General features: G+C 39.5%; 1 protein-coding gene across 5 annotated transcripts in view; it reads left to right on the top strand.

Annotated features, from left to right (window-relative positions):
• Positions 1-43: 43 nt before the first annotated feature.
• The window catches only part of KDM1B (lysine demethylase 1B), a 59834-nt gene continuing 49201 nt past the window's right edge, over positions 44-10676 (top strand). Inside the window, exons 1-7 of one of the 5 annotated variants that reach the window (XM_019630386.1) lie at positions 44-275; positions 587-630; positions 3841-3940; positions 4783-4910; positions 5936-6025; positions 6574-6685; positions 9520-9636. In XM_019630386.1, the coding sequence (XP_019485931.1) occupies positions 3854-3940; positions 4783-4910; positions 5936-6025; positions 6574-6685; positions 9520-9636 (534 nt within the window). In that variant the 5' untranslated portion in view covers positions 44-275; positions 587-630; positions 3841-3853. Of the gene's footprint in view, positions 328-380; positions 399-586; positions 631-3840; positions 3941-4782; positions 4911-5935; positions 6026-6573; positions 6686-9519; positions 9637-10676 lie in introns of those variants that run through there. The other 4 variants (XM_019630385.1, XM_019630387.1, XM_019630388.1 and 1 more) reach the window with 4 other exon arrangements.

Genomic DNA, 10676 nt, shown 5'->3' on the forward strand with positions numbered 1-10676 from the left:
CCCTCTTCGTACGCGCTCGGGATTGCGCAGCGGCGGAAATGGCCAAGGCGGGGCGAGCGCCGCGGCGGAGGGGAAGGCGGGGACCCTACTCCTCCTTGCTCCCGCCGGCTCCTCCCACCACAGGTCACGCCGTCACAGGGGCGGAAGCGGCGGCGGCGGCCGAGCGAGGGCTGCGGCTCGCGGCGCGGATCCTGCACTCCTGTGGGCGCGGCGCGCGGCTCCAGAGAGGCGCCTGCAGCCCGGGGCGGCGCGCACCGTCTCGCAAACGCTCCGAGGTGGGGCGCACGCGGCTCCGGGGGCGAACGTGGGGACAGCGGCGGATTTCGGGTGACAGCTCTGCACAAAGCAGCTTGTCTGGGGTGCAAGCCTTCCTCCCCCTGTGCAGCGCCCCTCGCCGGGTGGGAGGTGCACGGATGCCCTAGGGGCCGATACCTCCCTCACCAAATTGGAAGCGGGGTGCGGGGTTGGGTTCCCTGTCTAAGGAAGAGGAATTCCCGGACTGAGGTGTTGCGGCGACGGGGTGCCCCGATTCGTCGCGGTGTTGCGGGTCGCTCCTAACCCTCCACAACGTTTGCTTTCTGTACAGCGGTGCCTTCCCCCCGCGACTCCTCGTACCTCTTCAGCACGCAGGTGAGCCCCGGAGGCTGTTGCTTCTCCGACTTCGGAGAACAACCGAGAAAGCTTTTCGGAAAGCGAGGCGGCTGCAGCTGGCACAGAGAACGTTAGAGCTCCCTCCTGGGGACTCTTAGAGCCCCGTCACCTGCAGAGTGTGTGCTACGTGAGAGAAAACCCGTAGTCCGGAGTAGGAACTCCCTGGTTGGTTCTTCCCAGCCGAGAGCGTGGCGGCGAGAAGCCCCACAGCCTTGCAGGTGTGGTAGTAAATGCTCCGGGCACGGCCGCCACCACGCATTGAGATATGATCGGCATTGCCAGGTTGCTGGGGTAACCCCTCCGGGACTGGGAACCCAGAAGGGGTGGCCCGATTACGGCAGCTGTTAGTCAACAGGCTTGCAGGTGGCAGGTGAAACAGGAAGGAAGTGGCAGGCCCAGCTGTAGAAAGTTGGGGTTCGGTGATATGGAAACTAGTCAGAGGCCCAGGCTTCTCTTGGGTGAGCGTGCAGGAGTCCATAGACCAGCCCATTTGGGGAGCTCTATCATGCCACACACACACACCAACTCAAAGCTTTTGCATTTTGGTTCTTTGGTTGTTTAATCTATTTCAGTGGAATAAAGGCGAGTGAGAAGGAAGGTTTCTTCAGGAGGCACATAAGAAAATGACTATCAATAATTAATCGTCTTCCAGTCAGGGAAAGCAATCAACAAAGCATTCAAGCAGTGGAACTGGATCTATATTTAGGAAAATTTGGTTAGTGTGGGTGCAGTAAGGTGCCAGTCCTGCCTTATTTTAAGTGCCCCAAAGGGAAATTCCTGTTTCTGTTGTCTGAAAAAGTTTCTAGTAGTTTAGAAATTATGCTGATGCCACTATAAATTTTTATTCCAACCTGAAGTGATTTTGATTTATATTTTTATAAATAGTGTGTTTTTTAAAAAAACTTTTTGAATAAGCTACTTCAGAAAAAATTCCGGAAATTATTAAAATAGAAATCTAGACATTGATATGTCCACTTATATATTTACCCCCCCCAAAAAAAACCCTCTTTTTTTCTTTCTTTTGTCACATTAAAAGAACTAAAGCTATGAATTTTAAATTAGGAAAAAATATGCTTATAAAATTATATTGAACATAAAGCAAATTACATTTAAAATTAGGTGTGCGTATTAATTTGAAAAAGTAGGTTGAAAAGTACTTCGAGTATACTGATTTGTTTTCATGTCACTTTCGATCAGTATATCTAATATTATATTTAAAAGCACAAAAACCATAGTCCTTGCAACATTACTTAAAGTATTTTTGCCCCAAGAACCCAGCAACAGTGAAAATACAGAAATTACAACAAGTGTCAAAACAGGATGAGGGTGCTTTATTGTATAATTAAAAGTGAAAATGTACTTTTAATTGTATAGTATTAATTTAATTGTATAATTAAAAGTGAAAATGTACTACCCTAAAAATCTTCAATCACATTTTTCCTGGGCAACAGATTTAATAATGGTTTTTGTAGCTAATGTTTTCATTTCCTCTTAACCATTTGTTGATTTACATCATTCTTTATTGCAATTACATATATATTTTCTAGTATATAGTTGGACTTAAATCAGTTTGATGAAATTTCTGTAAATTATGTTTTTTCTCGGGATTGCTTGCATTCCTAGATGACGGTCAAATGTTGCATGAACCTAGGCTGATTCTGTTCCTAAATCCCACATTAGACTCAAATGTTTTTGCTGCAGTACTTAAATATACTATACATTTACAAATATTATTTTTACATATGCCTGACTTGTGGTTCATTTTATGAATAATGTGGGATATATGTTTTATGTAAAGAGATTTGTAATTATATTGGACAGCCTTTTGAAAATATAAATATGATCCAGAAAGCCTTCTTTGAGTTTAGCAATTATAGGGAGGCAGTAGTACTTTTAACATTACTAGTGTTTTATGCAGCAGTAGCCAAAGTGCTGTAGAACTAAATGGCAATTTATTTAATGCTTAAAGAACTATAATGCATTTCAGAATATGTATAGAGTTTATGTGTTCACAACTAAGAGAAAGTGAAAAGTGAGTGAAAGGAAAATCATAACATTGGTGTCAAGATTTCTCAAAGTCGATATAGCTGGCCTACTGAAAGTTTTCACACATGATGTTAATAATCCATGAGAAAAGCTCTTACGAGTGTTAGTAGAACTCACAGATAGGAAACAATAGGATTACAAGCCCCTCAAAGCTTTTCTTCAAGATTAAGATTATATATAGGAATACCTCGATTTTTTGCGCTTCATTTTATTACACTTCGAAGGCATTGCAATTTTTTTTTTTTTTTTGCCAATCAAAGGCAAGACCCTCACCAGAAAAAGTTTACAATTCGCTTTATTGCAATACTCGCTTCATTATGGTGGTCTGAAATTGAACCCGCAATATCTCTGAGGTATGCCAGTATGTGGAATTTGTATCTTATGATAACACTTTTCCACTTGCAAATTTCTTATCCATAGGTACATCCTTTTTATTTTGAGTGTATATGTGTGTGGTAAATACAGTGGATTGGGGAAGGAGATGTGCAATAATTGTAGAATTCATATATTGAGTTCTTCTGCTAAGCATTTTCATTTCTTATCTAACCTAAGTGAAAAAATACTAATTTGATAACTCAGTCTTTCATGGTTCCTGTGCATTAGTTTTCATGTAGACTTTAACCATGCTTTGATTATACTAGTTTGAAAACTCACAAAATTTCCAGTAGAAGATAACTATGTAGCCCAGATTCCTCTATTCAGTAGTAATTAGTTGGTGTAATTAGGTGGTGTGCCTGAGATTTATTTTGTTGAGGCAAAAATGAGGTGTTTTTACACTAGTGTAATTTATTTTTTGGTCATTGGCGTGGTATTTTTCTCATTTTTGTATTTTTAAATGTGCATACTACTAGTGGATAATGTTTATTGACTTTATATGCCAGGCCTGGTGCTTTAAATAGATTATTTAATTCTCACATCAATGCTATGATACACTCTTGCCATGCCCATCTTATATATGAAAACACAAAGTACTTAGAGAGGTTAAGTAACTTGAAAGCAATGGCTTCACACTCGGGTAGTTTAACTGCAGAGCATATACTGTTACCTACTAAACAGCATAACTTTGCTCCAGAGTGTTGAAAATATTAGCAAATGCTAATATTTAATGGTTTGTTTGTTTATTTATTTATTTTCTTTTTGCAGGTTTTCTGATACAATGGCAGCCCCACGGGGGAGGGCAAAGAAAAAAGCATCTTTTGATCATTCTCCAGATAGCCTTCCTTTGAGGAGTTCCGGTAGGCAGGTATTATTCATTTGTTCATTCAGTGCACCTGTTTTGAACACATAGAATTATTCTGATTGGGACTGAAGAATTAGAAATGAAAAGATATAATTCCAGTCCTCAAGGAACTTGCAGTGTAGTGGAGAGATTCACCCCGGGACAATCACAGTACAAGATGATAAAGATTGAATGTAGAAAAAGGCATACTGGCAGAGGGAACTGCAAAGCTGAAGGCATAGAGTTTGCATCAACATGGGGTGTTCAGAAAATCGCTACTGTGTGGTTGCCTCCAGCATGTGCGCTGGGGCCAGATCTTGCCCCAGGAATTCAGAGGAATTCAAATTCATAGGAATCTGGACTTCAGTTTGTAGTTGGTTGGGTGCTCTTTATAGGTTATTGCTGCCATCTGTAAGACTATTTTTTTCCCTAAAGAAAATCCTGAATGATGTAATTCTTTTTCTAGAATCATTCTAGTTTTTGTTTGTTTATTTGTTTTTGTTGTTTTTTTTTATCTGCAATACTAAGAGAATGTAACTGCTCTAAGAAAAAAAAAAATCCTAAGTTTAAAGTGGCTTTTATTTTGACCAATACAGCTTTTTCCTAAGAAAGGCTCACATGCATTTTAGTTCTTGGAGACCTGTTGTTAAAGTTCTGGTTCTATATTTCCATCAAGTTAGTGAATTATTAGTGAACAGTTTCAAGGAAATTGCTATATTGTCAGCCCCTAACCTACTTCCAGGATGCTGTTGATCTTCATGTGTAGAACTCTTTCTAACTTGGAAGTTATTTCAGTAGAAAACCTTCCACCACATTCACCCTTGGCCATTCTGGGGAAATCTTAATCTCAGCTGGTTCTTCCTCAGGCAAAGAAAAAAGCAACAGAGATGACAGATGAGGATGAAGACGGTGGGTCAGAGAAGAAGTACAGGAAATGTGAAAAGGCAGGCTGTACAGCAACGTGTCCCGTGTGCTTTGCAAGTACTTCTGAAAGGTCTGTTTAAATGGCATGTCTTGGCCTCACATTCCTGCCTTGTGAGAGCGTTCATCATCCTCAAAGATAGTTTTCCTAAAGATAGATATAGATACTGTAAGTCATCTAATAATAGAGACATTGCCTGTACACTCTGTACACGGCACACCCTCCTATATGCTCCCCCTGTTAGATATAACCATATCAGCTCTGCCCAGTGGCCCATCAGTATCCTCAGATCCCACCGACCAGAGCTATCCCTCTCCTGGGGATGGAGGGAGGGGCAGGGGCAGGGATGAGAACAAAGTAGAGAACCGTGGCACTCCCTGAAGACCAGCAGGTGTTTACATTCCCTGGCTGCTTTTCTCCCTCATACACCTCCTCTTCCAATAGACATAAACAGGTCTCACTGAAACCTTTAGGCTAACTGTACTCTTGCCATTTTTATTGGGATGATGCAAGCATGACCTTTTATTTCAGAGAAAAATCTTCCATGAGAGTTTAAGATTCAGTAAAGCCTGGAACTCAAATCCCGTTTTTTTTAGTCACAAAAATGGTCGTATCAGTGCTCATCGTGGCATTAGATTTCATTCTTTTACTACATTAATGACTGTTTGACAAGTTATATTTCCAGATGCCAGCTGGCCAGATTCATTCACTATTCAGTATTGTACCAGATGTTATTACTAGAGACCACACTTCCTCCTCCATACAGGTGCAGCTTGCCACAAGCACAGTGACATCTCTTGTTTCATGTCATAAAGCCCTAGCGTGGCTACAGGGAGACATGATCAAACTCCTAAGTCCCAGAAGGCTGGTGTGCAGCCAGCTGGGTGAGGTCCTCTGGTCTAAGCCCCTGGGTCCTCACCATGTATTACCACCTGTCAGTCACCAGCCCACTTTTCCTATCATTAGCTCCTAGTTGTTAGGATTCTAAGTGGAGACAATGCAAAATGGGCTCATGGGAGGTACTTGATACATGTTTTTTTTTTTTAGTGAAAAAAAAATTGTTATTTATTACCAAAACTACGTTTTGCTGTTTTCAGGTGTGCCAAGAATGGCTACACCTCCCGATGGTATCACCTCTCCTGTGGGGAGCATTTCTGTAATGAATGCTTTGACCATTACTACAGAAGGTTTGTTGGCTAATTGTTGGAGGTTTTCGTGGTGGTGGAGGGAGCAGGGATTGGGGCAGTGGGTGGGGGGTCAGGTGGTTAAGAGTGAGCCCTCAGGCTTACTGAATTATTCCACTGCTGCAGCCATGCCTATGCCAACTACAACTGTGCCACAACTTTAATGCTGTAGTTTGCGTGTGTGCGCACACTCAGGGCTCAAAAAATATCTGTTATGAGACAATCTATAGTCTGCAAGTTCTGAAAAATCTAGGAGCTGCTTTGCTGTTCTGTGACAGTGCATAGGGGGATGGATGCCAAGATTTGGGGGAAAATGCTGGCAACTAGAGGGAACTGGACTGACAAGTAGTCATCTCTTCCTAACAGCTTTAGACATTCAAACTGATAAGAACGCACCCTTCCTGACTGCCTGTTTTATTGGTGCCGTAATAACTTCCCCCTCCTTATAATATGGCTAGTTAAGACTCTTACATGCAATTTGCTAACCTGCCTCCTGTTTTGAAAACCTGATTGACTTATAGCTTGATATATTTATTTTTATTCTTTTTCAGCCATAAGGATGGATATGACAAATATACTACCTGGAAAAAAATATGGACTAGCAATGGAAAAACTGAACCTAGTCCCAAAGCTTTCATGGCAGACCAGCAGCTCCCGTACTGGGTAAAAAGGATAATGCTTTATTCTGTAAAGTGTTTGTGGAGTTAAAAGCAAGAGGAAAGGATGATACCAATTTTTAGGAAATTTTTCTTCCTTTACATTTATTCTAGGTCTATTATAGAAAATCTCATTTTTTATTTTTGTAGAAAACTTAGGTAATTCAACATAGTATAAAGAAAAAAACTAAAGACCACCAGCTGATGATAGCATTGCTAAGCTTGGTACATGTCTTTCTCATCTTTTCCTCTGTTCATATTTTTAATGTGTATATTTAAACACAATTTCATGCTTAGATACAAATTCTAATTAGGTTTAAAATTATACTTTGCATATAATTTTTTAGTAACTTTAGTTTTTTATTAATTTAAATTTATATTGTTTTTCTACTTAGCCACTCTTTAAATATAAATTCTGATGATTGCATATATTTGGTAAATATACCATCATTTAATAAGTGATTTGCTAATTTTTTGATATAGGTAGATTCAAGCTTTTCTTACACACTTAAAGAATTTTTTTATTGAAGTAAAATTCACATAATATAAATTAACTATTTTAAAGAGTACAGTTCAATGGCATTTAGTACATTTACAATGTTATGCAAACACCAACTCAAATTCCAAAGCATTGTCATCATTCACAGAGTAAACCTGTGCCCGTTAAGCAGTCATTCCTTCATCCCCCAAATCCCTGGGGACCACTAATCTGCTTTCTGATTTTATGGATTTACCTATTTTGGATGTTTTATATAAAGTAATCATGCAGTATATGACCTTTTATGATTGGCTTCTTTCACTTAGCATAACGTTTCTGAGGTTCATCCATGCTGTAGCGTATATTAGTTCTTTGTGCCTTTTTATGGGTGAATAATATTCCATTGTGTAGATTTGCCACATTTAAAAAATCTATTCAACTGTTGATGGACAGTTGGGTTGTTTCCACCTTTTAGTTATTGCAGGTAGTGCTGCTGTGAACATTTGAATACAAATATTTATTTGAACACCAGTTTTCATTATATATCTAGGAATAAAATTGTTGGGTTACATTCTGTTGATATATTTAACTTTTTGAGGGACCACCAAACTGTTTTCTTTAGCTACCTGCTGCACCATCTTTTATTCCCAGCAGCAATGTATAAGGGTTTAAGTTTATCCATTTCCTCACCAATTCTTGTTTGACTTTTTTTTTTTTTTTTTGCTTCTAGCTATCCTAGTGGGTGAAGTGGTATCTCATTGTGGTTTTGATTTGCATTTCCCTGATAACTAATGGGTCTTTTCATGTGCTTCTTGGCCATTTGTCTGTCTTCTTCAAGTCTTTGCCCATTTTTAAATTGGATTTTTGTCTTTTGTTGTTGAGTTGTAAGAGTTCTTTATATATAGATAGATAGATAGATGTATTTTTTTTTAATTGGGGAATTTGGGGAGGGGAATAGTGTTGGGGAATTGGGGAAAGGGGAGAGGGACCAGCCAAGTTGTTGTTCTTCAGTCTTAGTCATGGAGGGCGCCAGTCACCATTTGGCTGCCTGTCAGCAGCTCATGGCCTCTAAGCTCAAGGTGCTGTGTTCAATTTTAGTTGCGGGTGGGCGTAGTCACCATCCCATGCGGGAGTCAAACCAGCAGCCTTGTTGTTAAGAGCGCACCGCTGTATCCACTGAGCCATCTGGGCAGCAGCTCAGCTCAAGGTGCCAAGTTCAGTCTTGGTTGCGGCGGGCGTAACCCACCATCGAACAGGCAGTCTTGTTGTTACGAGCACACTCTCTCACCAGCTGAGCCATCCTGCCATCTGTTGGCAGCTCGGGACAGCTCTGCTCGGGTGCTGCATCACTGGCCCACGTGGGAATCGAACCGGCGACCCTGTTGCTCAGAGCTCATGCTCTTAAACTAACTCTTAACCAACTGAGCCACTCGGCCGTTCCTCTTTATATATTCTTGACACTAAACCTTTATCAGATATATTGAAATATTTTTTCCTGTAGGTTTTTCCTTTCACTTTTTTGATAGTGTCCTTTGATGCACAGAACTTTTTAAGTTTTGATGAAGTTCAATTTACCCACTTTTTCTTTTGTTGCTTGTGCTTTTGGTGTCATATCTAAGAATCCATTGTCAAATATGAAGTCATGAAGACTGATTCCTATGTTTTCTCCTAAGATTTAATTATTTTAGCTCTTACATTAAGGTGTTTGATCCATTTTGAGTTAATTTTTGGATATGTGTGAAGTAAGGATCCAACTTCATTCTTTTACATGTAGGTATCTGCACATTTTTTTAAAAAAATAAACTTTTTATTTTGGAATAATTTTAAATTTACAGAAAAGTTGCAAAGATAATACAGAGAGTTCCCATATATACTTCACTTAGTATCCCCTAATGTTGTTATCTAACACAACATGATTATTTGTCAAACTAAGAAATTAACATTGGTACAGTACTGCATTACAGACTTCATTTGGATTTCATCAGTTTTTTCACTACTGCCTTTTTATTGTTTCAGGATCCTGTCCAGGACACCACCTTGCGTTTAGTGTGCATACTTTGTGACTAACTGTAACTAAATTTAACTCTGATTATTTCCTTAGGTTAGAGCTGGAAAACCTTTCTGACAATAGCAGTCAGATCCCCTTTACACTATCCTGGTGCCTGAGCTAATATTGAATCAGAAATTACCCTGTGGATGATTATGTTAGTGGTGGTCATGCAAGGAGGAGAGAAAAAGTACTTAGAAATACTAAAAGATTGGTCAAATCATGTGGAGAAGATGGCACAGTGAGTGGGAGAGGACAGAAATACAGGCTCAAGATTAGCCAACTCATTGACCTTGACGTGTTGCTTTCCATCTAGGTTCAGTGTACAAAACCTGAGTGTAGAAAATGGAGGCAGCTTACCAAGGAAATCCAGCTGACTCCACAGATTGCAAAGACCTTCCTCTGTGGTATGAAACCAAATACTGCTGCTAAGGTATGATTTCTGTTGGTTTTCCTTTGGAATTAATTGATAGGTTAATTTAGTTTTCAGTAAATAGTAATGGTGTGTATTTTTCATTTATTGGTCATTGTATCAGGATTGTATTGGTCCACATATAACACAACCAAAACTACAATGGCTTAACCAATTAAGGATTTTATTTTTCTCATGAGCAGTTTGGAAATGGGCTGTGTACTATTGTTGTAGTTGCCCAAGTCTCCTTATAGTTTCTAGTTCTGCCAAAAGATGGTTCATCTCTACAGTATGGTTGCTGCCCCATCAGCCATCACGTCAAGAGCAAGAGGGGTGTGCCAGCTGAGTCTCTCCCTCTTTCAGGGGGAAAAAGAGAGTTTTCCACGAAGTTCCAACAACAGATTTCTATTTATATCTTAGTGGCTAGAGCAGGATCATACAGTTACTCTGAACAACGCTAGAGACAAAGGAAGAAAATATTTTATAATTGAACATGTTGCAATGTCAGACAAAGCCAGGATCTTTTTAGTAAGGAAGAAGGGGTGACTGGATGTGTTTGGGCAATTAGGAATCTGTCATAGTTGGTATAATGTGCCTGTTTTGACATTTGCCAATTACTTAGTGTTTAAAATATGTAATTGCTTTTAATGTGTTAAAGTATTAATCTACACAAATGCCTCTAGTTCCTTCTGTACATTAAAGAATGTTAGGAACCATCGTACTCTCAGGAATAAAATACTTTCTCTTTTTAAATTTGAGATACAATTCACATACCATAAAATTCACCCTTTTAAAGTATGCAATTCAGTGGTTTGTGGTATATTCACAATGATACACAATCATCACTGGCAAAATATTTCCTTTTCTTAAGGAGTTTTTAAAATATTTTTTTAATTTTTTAATGACAGTTGACATACAGTATTATTATATTAGTTTCAGGTGTATAACACAGTGATTAGACATCCATATGACTTACAAAGTGATCACTCCAATAAACCTAGGACCCATCTGACACCATACATAGCCATCACAATATTATTGATTATATTCCTTAGGCTATA

Source organism: Hipposideros armiger, unplaced genomic scaffold (assembly GCF_001890085.2).
Source record: "Hipposideros armiger isolate ML-2016 unplaced genomic scaffold, ASM189008v1 scaffold_907, whole genome shotgun sequence".
NCBI lineage: Eukaryota > Metazoa > Chordata > Mammalia > Chiroptera > Hipposideridae > Hipposideros > Hipposideros armiger.